Source organism: Dysidea avara, chromosome 1, assembly GCF_963678975.1.
Source record: "Dysidea avara chromosome 1, odDysAvar1.4, whole genome shotgun sequence".
Lineage (NCBI taxonomy): Eukaryota > Metazoa > Porifera > Demospongiae > Dictyoceratida > Dysideidae > Dysidea > Dysidea avara.
Genome location: NC_089272.1, coordinates 48,483,789 through 48,505,786, shown reverse-complemented (window position 1 = coordinate 48,505,786; position 21,998 = coordinate 48,483,789). Strand labels below are relative to the sequence as shown.

At 37.2% G+C, this 21,998-nt stretch overlaps 2 protein-coding genes across 5 annotated transcripts; both read left to right on the top strand.

Annotated features, from left to right (window-relative positions):
- Nucleotides 1–897: 897 nt before the first annotated feature.
- Nucleotides 898–10,601, top strand: LOC136266765 (uncharacterized). 2 transcript variants are annotated; one of them, XM_066061796.1, is made up of 8 exons: nucleotides 898–1,338; nucleotides 1,583–1,677; nucleotides 6,884–6,953; nucleotides 7,033–7,329; nucleotides 7,459–7,740; nucleotides 8,394–8,470; nucleotides 8,851–9,088; nucleotides 9,586–10,601. In XM_066061796.1, exons 3-8 carry the CDS (start codon nucleotides 6,887–6,889, stop codon nucleotides 9,594–9,596), a joined length of 972 nt encoding a protein of 323 aa, XP_065917868.1. In that variant the 5' UTR covers nucleotides 898–1,338; nucleotides 1,583–1,677; nucleotides 6,884–6,886; the 3' UTR covers nucleotides 9,597–10,601. The 2 variants fall into 2 exon arrangements, with proteins under 2 accessions (XP_065917868.1, XP_065917861.1); XM_066061789.1 differs by having other exon boundaries at nucleotides 898–1,677.
- Nucleotides 10,602–14,844: 4,243 nt separating this feature from the next.
- LOC136266863 (uncharacterized) lies at nucleotides 14,845–21,795 on the top strand. 3 transcript variants are annotated; one of them, XM_066061896.1, is made up of 8 exons: nucleotides 14,845–15,103; nucleotides 15,167–15,197; nucleotides 15,346–15,384; nucleotides 16,246–16,296; nucleotides 16,799–16,840; nucleotides 19,952–20,068; nucleotides 21,258–21,370; nucleotides 21,422–21,795. In XM_066061896.1, the coding sequence occupies exons 1-6, from the start codon at nucleotides 15,066–15,068 to the stop codon at nucleotides 20,066–20,068; spliced, it is 318 nt and encodes a 105-aa protein (XP_065917968.1). In that variant the 5' UTR covers nucleotides 14,845–15,065; the 3' UTR covers nucleotides 21,258–21,370; nucleotides 21,422–21,795. The 3 variants fall into 3 exon arrangements, with proteins under 3 accessions (XP_065917968.1, XP_065917960.1, XP_065917975.1); XM_066061888.1 differs by lacking the exons at nucleotides 14,845–15,103; nucleotides 15,167–15,197; nucleotides 15,346–15,384 and adding an exon at nucleotides 15,394–15,678; XM_066061903.1 differs by lacking the exons at nucleotides 14,845–15,103; nucleotides 15,167–15,197; nucleotides 15,346–15,384; nucleotides 16,246–16,296 and adding an exon at nucleotides 15,394–15,678.
- Nucleotides 21,796–21,998: the final 203 nt, after the last annotated feature.

Below are 21,998 nucleotides of genomic sequence, written 5' to 3'. Positions count from 1 at the left end.
AGAAAGCCCTTGAATTGCCTTATCCACCTGTACTGTTGTTGAAACATCATTTGATTAAGGCATAGTGCGCACTCCATACAACAGTCTGTTAAAGAAATTAATTACGCAAGTGGAAAACCCCCAAAAGTACATCCCTGTTATCCTCAACCAAATCTGCTAAACTCAGTGTCATTTTATGTGTTGAAGTGTACTGATTAAGAATTCACCTGTACTGAGTCTTAACTGGCAACTTAGAGAGAAGTACACCAAAAAAACTTGTTTTCCCAACATTTATTTACACACCTAATGATGCGTAATTCACCAGAACAAGGCTCAATTCTGTTTGTCTCAGAACAAAATCTAATACACCACAGGACTCGCCTGACATCAAGGAATCTGATATACCAACTTCTGTAAACTAATTACCCCCCTCCATATAAAATAGGTGTCTATGAAGGTTCCTCTTACTCATAGGGGCTTGTACTAATTACATGTGCACATTGCATTTTGAGAATTTCACTTATGGTGTCACATTGAATTAAAGCTCAAGTGATAGTCATGACAGTTTTGAATAATCAGGCCATACCCCAATTTTATCATATGTTTCTTTTCCTCTAAAATAAATCAAAACATGAAGCTAAATTATTTGACTTATATGACTGCTTTATTAGAGTATTTACCAATTACTACTAGTAGTATTGCATATTACATGATCACATTAAGATTATATTAATTTGTCATGGCCTTGCGTATGTGAGTTGATTTTCTTTGGGACAAAGCTAGTCCCTTGGGTAACATCACCAGTGCTGCCTGCCCAGTATCAAATCTTACTAAAGGTCAATCTGTGTGGGCACAGATTCAAGAAAGTTAACTGCATATGCCGAAAACATAGAATATATATAATACGCGCAGGCGCTTAGAGACTTGCCTTGATGCGTAGTCTTAAGTGTCATCTTTGACTTCTAGTTACTTCAATGAATTGGTCCTCTCCCTAGGATAATATACATCGCCGTCGTTCTTCGTAGATTGGCTTGCTGATTGATAATATAAGCACTCGTGGCATTTATAAACTTAATTTCTTAATTTGAGAAGCGCCACTGGGAAAACTTGGTAAAGGATCTCAACCTCTCAAGGATCATGGACGGAGGCTCGGACAGCGGTAGAGGGTCAAACATCTAGTATGGCTGAGTAACAAAGCAGCAGTATGATGTGTACAGTACTAAATGACTGTAGTTGGTCCCACATGAGCGGAGATTACGTCTGTGCTGGGCACGTAGTGCTGACATGTGCAAAGGATTTTCTAGCGCAAACAAAAACCATGATCGCCACCACCACCACCACACCTACTGATTTAATAAGGTAAATGCGGGTATTTCCGGACAGCGCACAATTCCGGACACTTTGGCACCTTTACCAAGCTAGCCCAGGAACGAAACAACGGATTGCCTTGAAATTTCTGGTGTGAATAGCTATTCTTATAGGGATTATAAAAATCGAAAAGTGTGTTCTAGTTGATTCATTCTTGGGTGCTATACACGAAGTGTCCGGAATTGTGCGCTGTCCGGAAATACCCGCACTTACCTTAGTTCCCGCGTAACACAAGGCGCAATCTGACGAGAAGAAGAGCAGTGCAGTCTTTCGATAGAGCCAGAAACTACAAGAGCGGCGACAGGAATTCAGCCTTGAAAGAAACTAGAGGTACGCTAGTTTAAAAGAAAAGGTTTAGTAGTCGTACAAATTGGTACATTAACTTCTTTTAGTAATCGTCGCTCATGCCCTTTTGAAGCGTTGTGACTTGCTGCATTTGTCTTGAAGGATAAGCGATACGTCACATCGTATTGTACATAATGGAGTATGGTCTCGCTTAGCAGACCACCTTTTCTTCTTTTGTTATTGGGTAGGGTCTAGTGAACGCAGTATAACAGTTTTGTTGTGGCAACCCCCAGATTTTGAAATGTATTGCGCAGCTGAGAAAGGCTCATTATGCACACGATGGCTTCACAGTAGGTTTGGAAGCCAACGTGTGTGATTCTCATCAATCAACACTATACTGCATTCATCAGACCCCATTTCCCCACCTGATGACAACAGTAGAAAAGATGGTCTGAGACTGTATAAGAACAGAAAGTTGCCTACACCTGCATTTGTGGCTATGCTGGAAGTGACCACTATAATTACAATTAGGTAGTCTTGTCTAGAAGTGATTACTAAGGGTATACGTTAGTTTTCTGCTTGAGTTTGTTTCAGATCTCTGACCATGTTATTTTCCTCACCATTGCTTCATTCATGAAGGGTTGAGAAAGATTGACCATCTTTTACAGCAAGTAGGTAATTGCTTAACCATGTGTAAGCATGTGTTGCCTTTGAGGGTTCTTTCCTTGGCTTTTATTTATAAACTTTATAGCAGAGGACAGTCTGTTGTTGAAGTTCAATTGAATATAACATTGTTTCATTAGGTGCCTCCCACCCACATGTAACTAGCTGTAGTTAAGCTACGGAGACACCTGCTGCAGCATATTGATGGTGGCCATGTTCAGTAGCATGCTCATCTTACTGTGGTGTGAATTAAAAAGTCCACAGGTACAGGATGACAACAGCTGCAGTGGAGCCATGTATTTCGGACGTCTCTGTATTAGAGACACATCTTGATTCTTTATCACTGTAGTAAGCTGTGATCAGATGAATATAGCCAACCTAGAAGCTTGAGATTATTAACAGTGACATATTCATATTGAAAAATTCCATGTAAGAAGAGGTAGAAATAACTCTCAGGCTTTACCTTACTGTCAAACGAAGGTATCAGTATTTATTCGAATAGTAAAAAAACGCTATTCATATCAGCACTAGTCTAATGTGCACACTATTACAAACAGGACAGTGGAGCAGTGACCTGATTATATCAGTGTGTCCTTATTAGTAGTGTCCCAATTTCCAGTGTTTAAATGTGTGCACATATTACAAATGGGACCATGGATAGTGGTCCGTGTCCTTCTTAGTAAAGTGTCCTTATTTCAAGTGTCTATTGTATAACACAAATGACCCTTATTGTGAAGTTGTCTGTGATTTAGGTAGAATGTCCCTTTTTGATATACATGTATATTACAATGAAAACTTCCCACGTAATTAATATCTCCATTGTTCTTTTAAATGTTTTGTGGTCTGAGGTGATTACATATTTGTAATATGGTGCCAAAAAGTAACAGCCTAAAATAAATTGCTAGTGGGTAGCTGTGTTGTTATACAAACTGTAGTCAATAATTGTATGCAAATTGACTGATGTAAGAAACCCTAGCTTTGAAGTGGTAACTAATAGTACAATTCTAACATTTATGTAATCGTGTATGTATATAAATTATCTGAGAGTTTATAAGAATGGCAATATGAGGTCACTTGTATAATCACATACTGGTGTTATCATGGTCCCACCAAAGTAAACAGCGCATACACTGACTTGGACATCTTGATAATCAGGACACTTTTTTTTGGTTCCGAAACATCCATTTTGTGCAGATTCCATTGTGGAATTCTTTCATGATTACTGTAAGCTTGTGTTGACTTAGCCATTTAACCATGTACTGTACAAAGAGTATACTGTTTCATGTTATAAGAAATTGGCAGTAATCTTTACCTTGTGGTCGACATTTGTGATCCTTCTGCTGGCTTCTTCCTGTATCTGTTACAAGTTGTGTGTCCAGGTCAGTATATCTAGGGTGATGTACAATAATAAGAACACTTGGTTTTGTCGACAGTTTCCATTTTGAAATGTATTTTCACCTAATCAATATTGTACTATTAGTACTGATTTGTACAACAATTGAATGCACTCAAGACAGTTAACTGTTACAATGATTAACACTGCTTTTATCATAATGTGTTGCTTTGTCTGAAGTTTACAGAAACATTACATGCAGTTGTTATGGAGACTCTAAGTTAGCATGTGTAGGTGATAAAGGGTGTGTATCACTTGCTTTCTGAACAAAAAGGGAACCGGTTTGTGTTTGATGTTGGCAGTGATGATGGTGGTACCCTTGCACCATGGGACTAAGGTGTTCTGATTTCAGGGATCTGAATGTGTGTACTTTATAAATAATAATGGATCATGGATAAGTATTCCAACTATCAAAGCGTCCTTGTTTTAGGGTAGTCCCTTTTATATCAGTCCAGTTGCTATATCTGAATTCTCAGCTTTGGTATGACATCATCAGGATTGGCATATATACTAGTGTTCCACCGATAATCGGATCAGTATCGTATCGGAGCCGATATTGGGCTTTTCGTATCGATCGGTATCGGTTATTCAGGTATTCCGATACTGATTAATAGCCACTCGCGCCAATCGTCATAACCATAACTATCATCATAAATCCTATGCTAGCAAAACGTGAGGTACAACAAGTTGGAAATAGTGTTGAGTATTATTCTAGCATAAAAGGTGCAGGAATTGCTTTGCTAAACATCAAGCAACTGCTACTTACTATGTTTGCATGAAAAAGATCGAAATACTCTAATAGAACAGTCACTGCACAATAATATATTCTACTAGAACAGTCACACATAGCCAGCTTGAGATGATTGTAAATTGTATAGCAATTATCGGTATCGGTATCTGTATCGGTGAAAATTTGCTTCTCAGTATCGGATCGGTAGTTAATTTTCTGTATCGGTGGAACCCTAATATATACCATCTATAAACATGTTGTGAGATAGATGATGTTTGGAGAAAACAGGTGTCTGGTGTGGTCTGTGGTCTCAGAGAGCAGTTGTTTCTGTGTCATGTTTGTACTGAAATGTGTTTGTTTCTATTGTTGATGGTTACACCTAGAGCTAATTGCACTTTCAATTACTCTTTGTGTTGAGAGATCAAAGCATGTTTGTTGCTTAAGTGTGTGTGACCTTTTGAATCTCACAAAAGAATTGAAAGATATTCTAGCCTAAGCAATCCTAACTGTTTGTTCTGCAACTTAACATAAACTGTCTACACACTTTACTAGACATGGCTGAAGATAAAGAGGTTTGATTTGTAGAAATGAACAAATTGACTGCATGACACTACCTTGCAACACTAGACACTGTTTACTCAATTGTACAAAAGTTCTCTCATACCAATACAGCAGTGTTACACTACCACAATGCTTCATCGCATGCTGTCTTTAAGCTCTTTAACTCACCCACTCATACATATGTGCTTTATTCAGCCTTATTACAGTGCTATTCTTGTAGGTCAATCCTATTAAAAAGTGTTTTGTGGCTAATTCCATGAAAATATTTTCAGCTGGAATAATTTCCACCATATTATATACAGAAGTTTCATAGACTGTCTGACACAGTTCCGCGTATGGCTTCTGAGGTTAGCACAGCTGGGGTTTACTAATGGATTCCCATGGTCACCAGTAATTATCTAATTAGTCTGTGGCTTGTTTAACGCTGTGCGCCCAACAAGAAAATGTCTTTTATGATGAAATAACCTGTCACAAACGAAGAAAGAAGATCGATATACATGAAGGAAGCGAAGTAAGTGATGTATCTTCTTCATTGTGGTCTAATGAATATGGCGATCCGTAATTTACCTATTATCCTCCGGTTACGCAATTAAGAAACAATAACTGTGGCCATAGAACAGCTGTGTGCGCCTCAGTTTTTTTTTTTTTTTAATATATATAATTTTTTACACCTTGATACTAAAATTAGAACTAGTTCGTCATTTTAGACCTGATAGGCATGAAAATTTCAGATGGGCAAGCATGGTATTTATGCATTAAAAGAGCGCTTGTCGTTTTTTGATAGCTCCTTCTGGCGAGGAATGGCGTGGAGGTAAAGAAGACTGATTAGTGCCAGCACAAAAGCGGAAGAAGAGTATCTGATGACTGAGAAGCCAGAGAACAAAAATAGAAACGCACGTTTGTTTGTACAGTTTTCAATAATGTATTTTTAAAGAATCAAGTCTCTAGGGCATAAACTGTGGGACTAGTTCTAGTTTGAAGCGAAAATTTAAAAGTTGCCTTCTACAGTGAGTTAAGACATGGGATTTGGACTAAACTGTGCAGTAGTGATGGCTTATTGCAAATAAAAAGAGTTTAGCAGAATAGTTTAATGCGTTCGTAAGTTATAGCAGAAAACATAATTTATGGGAAGCCATACGCGCAACTGTACAGAGCACCCTTAACCACCTCACATTCGTAAACAATAGTTTCCAGCATGTTTGCCTCATGGCTCCACTGTCTTTTCTCTACCAGACAATGATATAGTCTGGTATAAATAACAGCTTAGTGTATTGATAATAATATTGAACAAAAAAAAATATCATCTATGAATTTTAATAATTATGTGTGCTAATTATTAATGTGGTTTTTCTCTGAAACTCTTAGACAACCTCATTAAAATAACTTGTCTCAACAGGGCCTCCTGCTTGAAACGTTTTTACATATTACCTTCCCTATACATGTTTATTATAACATGTCAGTTACATGTGTGTTTGTGCATGTTGTGCATGTTGGACTGCGAACATCAGTATAGTAGATTATTGTTGTGAGGTCCAATTTTTTTTAAAATAGCCTCCAGCATAAATTTCTGTAATTATGAAATCTATGAGACATGAACAATTTCTCTGTAACTACAGATCTCTTGGACACTATAACATGGTAAAGTTGTGAAAACTTAAGAATGTATAGATGATTCTGCTCACTATTTTTTTTAGAAATTCAGTTTGCTAGCAGAAATTTTTGTAAGTTAAAACTTTGATTCACAAAAATAATAATAATAATTGGACCTGCTGTACACATGCATGTTGACGTTGATAGCTTGTACTTGTAGTATATTCACATTTTGAGCAGTCTCAAAGAGGAAGACCTCTAGTAAAAGGCCTAATACTCCTAAAGTGTCTTATTGTGTGTTTTATCATTTTCAGAAAATGGAGACACATTATCTACTTGTTTTGTTGTTATTGTTGATCACACTACACAACTCTGAACAACAAGGTGAATAATACACATTGTATTTTGTTATTAGAGGGTTTCACTCTAATTCATTCACTGTACTCCAATACATGTATTACAGGTCTTATTATCCACCCACCTCAAGATGTTACAATATGTGCTGGAGATGATGTTAATATCACTTGTGGACATAACTATACTGCATCGTTGACTCCTCTGTGGAGAATAAATGGACTAGCAATTTCTGGTAGTAGAATTGGGACTAACAACACATTTGAGATGCCAGTGGTAGCTGATAATATTGATACAGTATTGACAGTGTATTCTGCAAATGTAATATTGAATCAAACTAAATTTCAGTGTGAATTTACATTCCTACCTCCTGGACAGAGTTCAGTTGGCATTCTAACAGTGATGGGTAAGTTAGTAACTGAATACAATTCAACAAGCAATGATTTCTCATTTTATTATGTTGTTGTTCACATGCCTGGTTTAAAGTCTCTCTGAACATTTTGTTTATACACTTTAACTGCTTCACTCCTCACAGGTCCCCCAACCCTACCAGTTATCAAGGTATTAGAAAGGAGACTGACCTCACTGGTAATATCATGGGACACACTCAGCCATACCTCATGTGGTGATGTGACATACAATGTGACCTTATCTGATGGGACAGCAGAACTGGTGGAGGAGAGAACCACTACTAGTAATACTATCAGTTTCACTGATCTTGATAATGATACTCAATATGAAGTGACAGTGTTGGCTATTAACAATGCTGGACCAGCAACTGTTGTTACTACTAATGTAACCACCTTAACTCCTTCAGGTTAGTGGAGTGTTTGTATATGTACTGGTGTTTGTTGGGAAATGAAAGCACAACTGAGTGGCTCATTTATTGGTGTTGGGATTGTTGTGGACTTCTGAAACTTCTCATTTAATATCCTTTCTCCATAAGACATAGTGCAGTCCTCGTGGAGGTTACTACGCTGTAGTCCATCAGGAGGGGATGACTTGCTTGCATTAGTTGGCTCTAGTATCTGAGTTGTGTACAGGTACCCCAGTGTTAGGTAGCAGTAGCAGTGCTTCGCACAGCTGCTGGAAGGTTTGCTATGCTTATGTAGACTATTGCGTAATCTTTGAAACAAGAAACACTTTGAAAATTTGTTGCATTTTGTAACAGGATTACATATTTGGGGAATTTTACATTGAAATGATCTTCATAATCCTCTGTTGACTGTGATGTGTCAATGATATGAAATACAGTATTGAAGCCTCCACAAACAAAGATTAGAAGGAGGCTACATGTTGTAACTGTCATATCACCAACAGATACATACAGGATGTTTTTGCTAGCCACAATAATTGTTTGGCTGGCTATCAGTCCTCTGTATGTATCATTTATGTGTAGACTTCATTTTTCACTTAACTTTACATATAATGTATGGTATTGTTGTGTGTTATGTGTTTGTTAATCTTTAGTACCTTCTCCTCCGAGTGATTTGGCAGTAAGCTTGAAGTTTGTTGATTACAGGCCTATTGTTACCATATCTTGGAATGTGAGTGTGTGCGTGCGTGCGTGTGTCTGTGTGTACATGTGTGTGTAGTTATAGATCACTGGTCTGGTAACAAGGCCACTCTGCTAAGTGAAGTTGCTGAGCATGAAACTTTACTCAAATTGTTTACATGTGGACCAAGCCAACCTGTTATATTATTAGAAACAGTTTATCCAACTGTACTAATAAACACCTGTTAACTGTAGCTGTCAGCTGTCCATGTTTTTGGTGTGCATGCATGTTTAGGAGATGTGCAATATTTCGAGCTGGGATAGCATAGTGAGGATAGAGTCGATAGTGTTTTATCCTTAACCTTTTTCTTGTTGTACATTTTGTACACTGAATACAATGTGTATACATTACTGAATCTTATGTGTCTATAGGTATCATCATTGTCACATAACATGACTGAGGTGGAGGCCTTAAATGTCTCTTTGACTGGTGAAGATGATATAACAACAACCTTTGAAGTATCACCTAATACAACTACCTTCCAAATGTCACATAATATGACATCAGATGATAATGTTTCCAGACATCTTGATGTTGGAACAGATTACATCATTTCTGTTTGTAGTGTGAACAGTGTGGGATGTAGTGAGACAGTTAGTACTTCATTAGGTATGTACTGTACAGGGGGGTTGACTGGTGAATTACAGTGGAACCTGTCTTAGTGGCCACTTGTACATCTAAAATGGTTCATTTAAATTCCCCAAGTGAGAAGTTTATACTGTCTAACGCTACCGTACCTTAGGCCATAAAAAATTGGCCTGCAGCTTCAACAGGTTCCACTGCTATATTCCAGACACCTTAAGATGGTGTCCTTGTGTCAGGAGGTGTAAATGTGTACATCAATGCATGAATATGTGTCAAAGTCTCTTTATGAGGTGTCCAGATATAAGGGGTCTGTTTACTCTAATACGACTGAAACCTACACCCTTAGGACTAATGTCCTGGTTGTCAAGGTGTCCCTGTTTCAGGCCCTTGTACAAAAACCATTTTACAGTAATTGCACACTTTCAGAGGTACCAGCTTTTTATAATCAGGTGGTCCCCTGGACAGCTAAAGTTCCAACATTGCATAGCATTTCATTCACTGTTATGTTTTATAAATTGTAGCTGTACGATAGCTCCAGTCAGCAATAGTCCAGTGACATCCAGATGACCAGTCCATCTATGTATCGTGTGATGTGGCTGAGTCAACTCCTAGAGTTAAATGTTTAGCAAGACTGAATTGTTCGACATGTGATGAGGTCACTTCTGAAATGTTCACCAGACATACCGAAATATCAGTCATGGCTGATACTGACTATCACATTTCTGTGCTGGTTGTTGAATCACAAAACAGTATGCCACTGGAGAATTACAGTATAGTAGAAACCATCTCGGTACCAAAACTTACACCAGAGCCGAATCCCACACATGTACCACAGCCGAGCTCAACACAACAGCCGAGCTCAACACAACAGCCAAGCTCAACACAACAGCCAAGCTCAACACAACAGCCAAGCTCAACACAACAGCCAAGCTCAACACAACAGCCAAGCTCAACACAACAGCCAAGCTCAACACAACAGCCAAGCTCAACACAACAGCCAAGCTCAACATAACAGCCAAGCTCAACACAACAGCCAAGCTCAACACAACAGCCAAGCTCAACACAACAGCCAAACTCAACACAACAGCCTAGCTCAACACAACAGCCAAGCTCAACACAACAGCCAAGCTCAACACAACAGCCAAGCTCAACACAACAGCCAAGCTCAACACAACAGCCAAGCTCAACACAACAGCCAAGCTCAACACAACAGCCAAGCTCAACACAACAGCCAAGCTCAATACAACAGCCAAGCTTGACGCAACAGTTGGAACCAACAGAACAGCCAGAACCTGGAACATCCTGTAAGTTTTTAACTAGCTTGAACTGGTTAGAAGCTACACAGTTACACTGTACTGTATGTAGCTAACTGAATGGTTTTGCTTATAAACTTACCATATTTACATACTGCTGTAATTTTTAATAGTAATTGTGGGGTCTACATCATGGTCTTAAATTTACAGGTGGGATGTGTTGTGCAATTCTTTATTGAATTCATGTAGTGATGGTAAATTAGATACAGTGGCACTATGCTTAACCCTTTGTTACCATGGACGCATGTCTATTGAAATCCATTCGTAGTGCCTTCGGTCCAGGGATTACAGGGCTGATTCCATTGTCATTTTATTCAGGAGGGGGGGGGGGGCATTTTGAATTGTGTATCATGTGTAGCCAAGAAAACCATCCAGGGAACGAACATCATTTAGAATAAACACAAGAAGTATAAAACACACATAATGTTTACATACCTATGAAAAAAAGGCCATAACTTCCATCTCGGTGGTGGTACACTATTCTAATATTAGTGTTGGGCGATATATCGATATTATATCGTATCGTTTGATTTTTTGCTGATATCGAAAAGTATCGATATATTTTTCAAAACTCGATATTTCGATACGATACATCACGTGATCTGATTTAATTTTAAAATGTCTATTTTAGCTTATTTAATAGTTAATTGTAGCTTTCCATTACCTTCAGCAATTTTCTAATTACTGTTACTCTTGTGTATGTGGACAGGAAATCCCCATTGTGTATAGCCATAGCTAAATTATGTGAAAACTAGCAATTTACACGTGCAAATTAATGTTACAATATCGTATCGAAAAGTATCAATATCGGTCAATTTTAGTCAATATCGTATCGATATCGTATCGTTCTGAAAATCCTGGTATCGCCCATCACTATCTAATATAGATTAATTGATTCCTCGCGTGATGGCGATTCGATTGGTATATAGTATGATATCATCACACTTAGCAACAAAATGGTGGGACAACTTTTATTTCGTGTGACGAAGAAGAAGCAGCCCTATTCCATTTGCTTCACAGCGTGTGAGTTCTGTGTGTTAGTGTGAAACTTTTTAGATGTACAGCTATATAAATAGGGTAAAGAGGTACGTTTTTTGTCCCAAAAAATGAAGATAAAATCCTTCGAATAGTGCCTCACTGTGGTATTATTCGAGGGTGCACTACTAACACTTTAAACCACTACTATAGCTAGTTTTATGAAACAATCACAACACGTTGCTACTAACTTCTATACAAGACCTTTCTTTCACTCAAGTCCTTGTAGCACAACCATGTCACGCCTCGTGCTACGTGGTCAATTTACTAAAGGGAATTTCGATTATGTGACAGCCGTTTAAGTTTTACCAGGACAATGCCTTTCTTATATCAAGATGGAGATTAATACTAAAGTTATGAGAGCACTAGTAAAGAGTAATTACAAAAGTATGGTGTGGTACTATTCAAGGGCGCGGCACAACAAATCAAGTGATTATGGTATATTGCTATTATTTATTCAGCTAGTTAAATATACTGTGATTTAGTGTATTTCATGATTCATGAATAATTCGCTGATTACGTTGCTATGCACTGCTAAGGAAGCATAATACAAACCATTTTGAACTGCAAATTATGCACAGAAGTATCTCAATTGAAGGGGTCAGCTGCAAAATGGGACAAGCACCATTTGAAAATTTAGGCGACCATGGTGGTGGGCCATTAAACAAAATTTTGGTACATAATTGAATTAGAATGTTTGCTTAAAATTATTTTGATACTGCCATGAACTTTTAAGTTTTATTGTTTACTTAGTGACAACATTATTCACATAGCTAAATCAAGCCATTCCAATGTTGAAGAAATTAAAAATGTAAAGTGGCACATGTGTCCCTTATTTCCATGACCCCTTCAACTGTTTTATAGTGTGTCTATCATGTTTTCTCATGCGAATTGTTTAGAAAAGGCCTCAAGGCTGTCCTTCATTTTTGTTCACATAAGCACGAGTAATGCCTCCCTTTCAACTTGAAGGATATGATATCTCTGGTAGCCTAAGGCCTTCAGTGTTGTTTTAAAAACTGTTAAACCTCTATAAAACCAAAAGGGAAGACCATTCACAAAGTATATGAAGAGTCACAATACCTGTATTTCAGACCGCCAAAAAGAAACCGTCTCGGAGCAAAATTTATGAGTGTGGAAGTTTAATACAGACTTAATTATGAAATTAATTTCAGTAAACCAGGCACACGCCCACAACCTGCTGAAACAAAAGGCGAATAGAATTATATAAAACATCATTTCATTTTAATGCACATCACAATGGGGAATGCCTCACATGTCCAGTACTGCCAACTAGTGTCCAGTGTGATTTGAATACCTGGGATTACTAACATTAAAAGACTATTTGACAAAAGATTTATAATTTCAATGAATATACTAGTATGAATGGTCATTACATTTTAAATTTAAGTTGCTTACATTTTAAAGTTACAGTGGGTTCCCTGTTATCTGAACACCTTGTGCCGGTTCAATTACAAACGTGTTCAGATAAGTGAATTTGTCTGGAGTTAAGTGAATCTCATTCATTTTTATGCACAGTTTTGTTTAACTACTCTAATAGAACATACAGTAACTGTCAAAATACTCTAATAGAACATACGGTGAATGTCAAAATACTCTAATAGAACATACGGTAAATGTTAGAATACTCTAATAGAACAGTTATTCGTACTGTTTTGGATGATCGAGAGTCTGGATATTTGAGTGTCTGGATAATTGAATACTTACTGTAATTCGCTCATAGCAGCCCTGTGTTACAGACTGTAGCCTTCTTGTGGTTCTGTAATGATATAGTACCAACATAGCCTTTTGCTGGTGAAAAATCATTGTGTTTTAAAATGTGGTTAAATTGCTAGAGTAAGTTTCATACTAAAAGGATAGAATATGTGACCATCTCAGCAATAACCCGTCTAGTTCGCACAACTTCCAAATTTCTTTTTATTTTCTCAACATTATCTGCATTGTTCAAGGAATGGTCCACCAAAGTTTCAGTCGATTATGGTGAGTAGTTTTGGAATTACATCACTAGACAGTAGGAAGAGTAAAGAAATCGATTTGTACAGTAATTATACTAAAAATATACTACAGATGCTTACATTCACAGTCATAACTTCCGTTTGGATTAGTCTACAGGTTTGGGATTTGGCTTACAATGTTCACCATGGGTTGGCAGATCGACCAAGGTTTAGTTTTTGCCCAGCAGTTACTTCCGCATAGGCATATGAAGGCAGTTTTATTGAAGAAATGGCAACGGTTTCGCTTACGTCTATCGCATCATAAACGAACGCATGTGACACGCAAACCATTGGAGTTACAGAAATTTAACAAGGATTTTCAAACTCCCCAGGAGTAGGCGAATAAGATGGTATAATAGGTTTAATCAATTTGAGTCTTCCTTCACTGAGTAATGGCTCAATTAAAACTTACATAAAAGTTTCTTTGTAACACGCATTATTTCACCAATTTTTTTAAATTTCATTTTTCTCAAAATGCATACTTGTGTGAACTAGACAGGTTTTTGCTGAGATGGTCACATATATTTGCAAAGAAAGTTATGGGGTTTAACTCTTAAACCCGCATAATCCAGGAAACTGGATTTAAAAATAAATACGCACGCCTTTCACAAAGTGCTGTAACTTTTGAAACGTCCATCCTATGGCTACGCAATTTACATCATTCTACTTTTGATGTAACAATAATTAAACAGTACCTAGGGGTTTACCCTAACACTAAATGGTGAGGCCAAAACTGGCCATGAAAATAACTTTTCGCTAAGGAAACACACAAATCCTTTACATACCTTTATAAAATGGTCAATAACTCGATGGCGGTTGCTCCTATCACCTTGCAACAACTTCCATTTGATTCGCTGATAAATTTTCTATTAGGCCATATACAGCTCACATGAGTAAACAGAATTATACATGTGGCAAGAATTTTGAAACACGGAGACGCAACTCACAGTTGTTCATTGCTTCATAACAAGTAAGTTACAGTGTTCATTTAACCTTCTCTAAGTAGTCCAGTGAACATACCTTTAATAAATGTGTAGTTGTAGGCTGTAAGAATTCAGTTCCCCCAACTAGTGTCACCATGTGTTCCCATATTGTGCAAACATGCATTCCCCAAAAGTTCTCTGTGAGTTTAAGGGTTAAAGTGAGCCTTTTTTTTTCTTATTTTATTGTACATGTAACTTCCTTGAGGGTTGGTACCATCCTAGTTCCTTCAATCACTTATTTGAGTTCATTGTAATGAAGTTTCACAATCGTTGGTTACAAAATCCTGTCATTACAACAATTTGTTTCTTGTTGATACAAGCATAGCAAGTGCAACCAGTATGTTTGTGATGTAATACAATGTACATGAATTCCAATAGAAATGTGCATATTTAGTGACATCACATTATTACATTTCTTATCCTGTTATGTACTCTGTTATCTATGCCGAAACATACAGCTCTTGGCAAACCTCAGTTTAATTAGGGTCAGCAGGTCATACAGTGACCTGGTTTCAATAACACCATACATAAATATGCAGTAAAGTGATGATGAGCATAAGTGTACACTGTATATCATATTGTATCATGATATACAATTCTATATTGTGGCATCACTAAATTACACATGTGTCTTAAAATGATTCATTCTTTATTGTAGATGCCAACGTATACTGAAGTTGTATACTTGAAAAACCAGTAAGTAATTTTGATCTATGTAACCATACATTGTAGAATTAACTACTGGTGTTTTGGTTATAGAAAAAGAAATTTTTCTGAAAGCACATATGAGGTACGTGTGTATATGTGCATAGTGTACATTTAAATATGTACGTTAGAGATGGCATAAAGTTTGCCTCCTTTTTTCAAACTCATAACTGTATGGAATTGTGCTCTTCAGAAAGATATTGATGTTTGGTTGTCCAACTATTTTTCTGTAGATACCAACATACAATGAAGTTTCAGAATTCAAAAGCCCGGTAAGTAATTGATTGGCACATATTGACTCAGTGCATGTACTGTACTCTTGGAATTTTAGTTTTTAAATATATGTCTTGATTTGTTAAATAGTACACTATATCAAATCTTTGAATGTATTTTTTTATGTGTGTTTAGTTGTCGACGTACAGTGAAGTTGCAGACTTCAAATGTATTTGATGATATTTATATTTGTGACCGTCTCAGCAAAAACCTGCCCACCTACCATGCTTTTTGAGAAAACCAAATTCTCATGCTACAAAGAAAACAATGTACAAGTTTTAGACTCACGGAAGGTAAATTTCAAATCAATTACACCTATACACCATTTTATATTCACATGTTCTTGGAGATAGTTTCGTTTCTTTAACCTCAATCATATTATGTATTTCACATGTGATGCAGTAGACATATGCAAAATAGTTGTCATTTCTTATTTAAAATGCCTTCATACATCTACATATGTCAAAGGCTAAAAACTTATCTTAATTGATTTGCCAGTTCATGGTGATCATTTTTAAGCCAAATTCCAACTCTGTAGACCAATGCAAATGATGTGAGTTTGATTTATTTTTCAGTGTAGTCATCATACAAATTAATTTCTTTGTTGTTCATACTGACTAATATAATTCCTAAACTGCTCACCACAATAGGCTCACCCATTGCTTCTACACTGAGAACTGAGAGAAAAAATTGGTTATGCAAACTTGCTGAGATGGTCACATTTGCTGTTGAATTTATAATATCTTTTTGTGTGTGATAACACATGTCATATAACCTTTATTGTACATACTACATCAAGCCTTATAGGGTTTATTGTGTTGTATTGTACAGTTTCCTTTCATTGAATATACACTGTATAGGGAGAAAAATCACCGACAAGAACTTTTAGTGAATCAACAGAACCACAAAATGTACTTGTGTTCAGTGTGTTGTATTGTTACACGAACACTACACACATGTACACTACACACATGTACACTACACACATGTACACCACACACACATACACAGTATTACACACACCAGAAGGGGTAGGATATGCGTTGCATGCCACTTGATTAAATTGTTTACTACCATCACGTGAGTCTCAATATTCACAGTACAAAACAAACCAACAAAGGGGGGAGGGGCTTCGTGGATATTTAGTTAGCACTTTGCATAAACATCAAGGTCATCTACTTTGTTTTGTAAGGGCCTCTGAATTTATTAGTGAAATAGAGTAAAATCACTGTTTCATGTGCCTACGCCATGCACACAAGCGCACACACACACTACATTCCGGTGGTTTAAGAGGACAGGTTTACAATTCTCATTACTCCAACATCATGACATATGCAGCAATAGTTATAGTACATAAATTGGTATTGTATGCATGTATTATTCACTAACTTATTTTCACTTTATTTTATACAGCCAGCAATGCCAGATACTTGTGCAGTAGTTGACATGACAAAGGTCAGTGATACAGTTAGATACCGATATGGGTTTTTGGCATGTACCAATATCCGGTATAGATACCACCAAAAGAAGCCGATGACCGATAGTTGATCTGATAGTTGATCCGATATTTGCATTACAAACAAAAGTCATAGTTAATCTATGCAAAGTGTACATTTACCTACTCTACAACAACATGTGGACATATTCATTGCTCACTCCATGCCATGGTGATATTGGCTTGGGTTTCTATTGTGCACTCCAGACAATTAGGCACCCACAGACATTTTTATACATACTCCCACAGAGCCTTAAATGGATATTTCTGCATTACTCTGCATTTTATTGGTTTGTATGAAGGCTGGTACAGTAGGTTTCCTTGGTTATCCTGTGACTGTTCTTTGTAATAGTTAGACACTCGCAATAGGTGTCTTCGAGGATTTAAAAACCTGAGGTGACGACGACGTCAATAATTACCGAGGCGCAGCCGAGGTAATTATTGACGTCACCGATGGTTTTAAATCCTCGAAGATGCCTATTGTGAGTGTCTAAGTGTTTTAGACAATGGCGTAGAAGCAGTGAGTTGGTATAGAGAGTTCCCATTGTAAACACCTAGGGTATTTCAGCGAGCAAAAGATGTGAGGTCGCGCAAGCTCGCGCGCAAGCCATGAAGCGCGAATAACTGAAGGTTTGTAAAGTCGATACTGAAAAAGTATGTTTGAGGCATTATAGATACGTGTGAATGGCAGCAAATGGGAATAGCCAGTGCCAACATGGCTGTCTTGCATGGTCTACAGAGTGTGCTTTAATATGGCGAAGGCCACAAACTGAATTAATGGCTTGTACCATGATGGTCTATAAATCCGCTGAGCTACTCACGATAACAGCGTACCTGAGTGTAATTTCTTTGTAATAACCTGCTCGCAATCGCTTGGTGTTTACTGATGTGCGGAATACTAATTGTCCACAAAAGGCTAATTGCATTACTGTAGGCCACATTATGGTTGTAAACAACTGTGGGGTGTCTTACCAGTAAGACACCTGATACCAGGTTTCTTCGCAAATAAGAGACCTCCACACATCAAACGAAACGCTGCATACCATTGTCTAATATATTATAAAGGTACTATATGCAAATATATAACTGCTTCTTTTATTTAAGACTGATAAACTTTCCAGCAACGAACACTAGAATTGTGTGTATTTGTATGGCTTTTCATAGCACTTGCTGTAGAGGCACTGCCACTAAACAGCCACATGGATAACATAGAAAACCAATATTTTAATCTGTTTATGTACAAAACTATTGCTGTATAAATATCGGTAGCGATATTGGTCCTCCTACTGTTCTGTACCGATACCAATGTTGGTAAAGAAAATGCCATATCGGTGGCCGATATTTTGGCCGATCCGATTATCGGTACACCTCTAGATACAGTTACTACAATTACATGTACAGGCTATAATGTGAAGTAGTTTTTGCTTATTGTGTAATTTTATTATGACTGGTCATGTGTACACAATCACAATAAGTTGTAAATCAAAACTTATAGTGATGGACTAACTAGAATCATTCATTTGTAGTTGATAGAACTCGACTTGTGCCATTTATCACCACAATGAATTTGCATTGCAATCTGCATATCTTCTTTGTCACATTTTCCTATCTTCAGTAATAAACTCCTCTTAACCCTTAAACCCACACAGGCCAGAAAACTGGTCCAAATACACATACCTAAGACAAAGTGCTGTAATTTTCCTATTGCCATGCAATTTATGCTATTCTACTTGTTCTGTAATAATCAGTAAAATGGTACCCAGGGTTTTACCCTAACATGAAACTGTAGAGCCAAAACCTGCCATGTAAGCAGCTTTTCGGTAGAGAAACACACAAAACGTTACATACTGTACCTTTACAAAATTATTTATTACTTAACAATGGTTGCTCCTATCAACTTGCAATTTGTGTCATTGAATTCTCCATCAGGGCATCTATTACTTGTGTGATTAAACCCACAATCAAAACTATACATGTGGCAAGAACACGCAATGATGGACTAGTGCATTGGAATCCTTTGACACTTTTCATAGCAAATAAGCCTTTGTAGCTGCAGTGTTCATTTAAACTTCTCCAAGTAGCCCAGTTAACAGAGTTTTAACCAATGTTAAGTTTTAACCACAAAGAGTTAAGTTTCTCCTTTTTAAGTCACCAAGCATGCCAGTAATATGTAAACACACATTCTGCTAAAGTTCTTTACAGGTTTAAAGGTTAAAACTTCCATTTAGTGCAACTGGTTTACAGCCACACGCTGCCTAGCTATGGCCCACAGGTTATTACATGAAATTGGAAGTATCAGAAATCTTCTTAGAGTATATGTGACCGGATCTGCGAAAACCCAACACAATTGTGCAAGCCTAAATTTACAGTATAAAGCATTGATTACAATGAGAGAAATACTTGCGTATTATTGAAAAATCCATAAATATTTGAGCGTCTCTTTCTTAGTGAAGGAAGGGACTAACAATAACAACCTGGATATCATCTTATTCGCCTGCTCAAGACGAGTTGGAAAATATTTGTTTTGTTGCAGTAGACCCAAGGATACTCAAGTTATGAGCGTTTGTTTATGTTACGTCGAAGCGATCATACACAATTGATTTTTCTTCACCAATTTCTCCTTTGTATGCAGTGCAAAAAGACAAGTAAAGGACAAACTTACCCAGTAAAGAAGAAAGTGTTGAACTAATTCAACATTCATACCTCTTAATATTCTAAAGGTCAAAATTGTATATCCATACCAGAGCATCCCAGCATCCTTACAAACCTTCTCACTGCTTTCCTAGCTGCTAAACAAGCCTTAACACCTAGAACAATGCTTGGTTGCATAATTTTACCTCGTAGGCTTATAACGCATGACCATCCTCCTCTGGGTTAATCCACAAATTGCTTAGTTGGAGCCATTTGAGTGCACAAAAGGTCCATGGGGACCCCAAATTTGACCTTTAGCCTTAACTCGTCATCCAACTCCATTTTGTGTTTCAATATAAAACCCACTAATCTCACTACCTGCATAAAATAGTTGTCAAATTCATTGGCATGTTTGTTTATCTTTTATAATTCACTCACAGAAACACAACAAGAGCAACTATGTGGAGTTGGAACGCTTTGATGACCAGAGACTCACAGTCATGCTTGTACCAGTACCAGAAGTGACTTATTTAGATGTGAAAATTGACTTGAGGTAGGTACACTGTAGGGTTCTAAATAAAGGTGGAAATGTGAGTAGCCATTGTTAGAACATTGGCTAGTCACTCACTGAATGCTAGTATAGTAAATGTACATGACTACCTTATATCAGTGTCATGTGTCAGAAGATATCATGGAGCCCCATGTGTATTGTGGACATGTTGGGACCACTCACATATAGTACATAATGATTATCATCAAAAATGACTGTTCAGTTAGACAATGCTATAGATTACCTAAAATTTTGGTGCCTCACTTGTCCCTAGCAATTAATGTAAACAATGAATTTACAAAAATAATTGGTGAGTTATGAAATACATTAAATTTTAATAACTTACCAGTAATTTACATGTATTATTACTAGTGCATAAATCGATGTCGATTTTATGCTTCAAAGATTTGAATGCAATATTCAAAGGATTGATGAATATTTAGCTACTATTATGTAGGTGGAATAATTTTGAGTGTATTGTACTATTGTAGCTAATTCCACTTTTTTGTTTTGGCTCCCTTTGACAAGTGGAATTTCTCACGTTGACAATATTACTTGTCTGTTTAACAGGATATAGCAGCTGGAGAAAACACAAAACAAAATGTATAGCTGCTGCTATAAGACCTTACAGTAGTACACAACTCACCAATATTCTTCCTCTACAGCTTGTCCCAACTACACTTCATGATTAGCGGTGGGTGTGGCCACTCGTGGTGTGAGCTAATTAACTTGTCAAACACCTAGCACAACCACCTTCCATTGCTTTCTAGTGTCTCAAGTGTAACTGCCCACGGTGAAATTATTCATGACGTGTTGAGCAGTTGGATTCTTACGTTCTTCTGCTCACTAATATGGCCAGGTTGCGCTTGTGCAAAATTTGAACTTCACTTTTGCCATTTGAATGATGTACCCTTCGAACCATTGAACGAATGCAGTAGATTCGTTTATGCACTAATTATTACAATAATTAATATTATGCTATACTTTTCAAATGTCCAGAACAGCAACTATTGGTACATACTGTAATGTAAGAACCTGGTATTGTGTTTGTGGTTAGCCCATAATTATATGGATGAGCTTATTGTGGTTAGGTGGTATAATATAGCAGGGAGACTTGTAATGTTGTGTGTCATAGTATGGCTCTGTAGCTTTAGAAAGAGTTGGTGCCCGGTTAACACGTGGTTTATTATAGGTAGCACAGCATCAAAGGTGTCCTGATCATGTGATCCACCCAGTGTAGTGACATCTACTGAAGTAAAAGATTTGTTGTGGTTGTCAAGTGATCACATGAGGGACTTCCCCTGATAAGGTACGTGTATTACCTAATATGGATCTGTCACTTAAACATTTTTTTATTTAGGAGGCATTGCAACATTATCTCCACAGACTACTCACACCCACACCATACCTCCACATTAGGGTATAGGGTCTGGTGACATTGGTTAGGATCATCTGTCTATAATCCAGTCCACATGTCTAAGACATGCTTAATGTATTTTAAACACATCCAAGAATACTGACTAATATCACCAGATCCTCATCTCCTGTAGAGGTGGATGTGGTCACTACTGTACTAATTGACCATGGACAACTGTATTATAATTTCTGTGTAAATTAAAACAACAATCATATAACACAACTTAATGTGTAAATGACAGCTAACCCTTTGTGGTATTGTGACCTTATTAACATATCTTCATACAGTAGGACTGAGGTTTTGTATAGTGTACAACACTTCACTTGAGTGAATTCAGGGTTGGGCAAGGTGGGTAGTAGACACAGGAAGTTTGGGGGTGCAAAGCTTTCAGATTTTAACGTAGATTGAATTGCTTTAATTATGCAAAAAAAAAAATCTAAATCATACTGCTTTGTAAGTGAGAGTTGCACAGGGATAAGTGACTACAGGAGCTTATAAGTGCCGAAGGAGTGTGAAATGA

Bases quoted from the DNA above. Each gene is read 5' to 3' on its own strand.
- LOC136266765 (XM_066061796.1), top strand. From the start codon at position 6,887: ATGGAGACACATTATCTACTTGTTTTGTTGTTATTGTTGATCACACTA. The intron at 7,330-7,458 runs GTAAGTTAGTAA...CACTCCTCACAG, and splicing joins TGGCATTCTAACAGTGATGG to GTCCCCCAACCCTACCAGTT. The intron at 7,741-8,393 runs GTTAGTGGAGTG...GTTAATCTTTAG, and splicing joins AACCACCTTAACTCCTTCAG to TACCTTCTCCTCCGAGTGAT.
- LOC136266863 (XM_066061888.1), top strand. From the start codon at position 15,553: ATGTATTTGATGATATTTATATTTGTGACCGTCTCAGCAAAAACCTGC. The intron at 15,679-16,245 runs GTAAATTTCAAA...TACACTGTATAG, and splicing joins AAGTTTTAGACTCACGGAAG to GGAGAAAAATCACCGACAAG. The intron at 16,297-16,798 runs GTACTTGTGTTC...TATTTTATACAG, and splicing joins AATCAACAGAACCACAAAAT to CCAGCAATGCCAGATACTTG.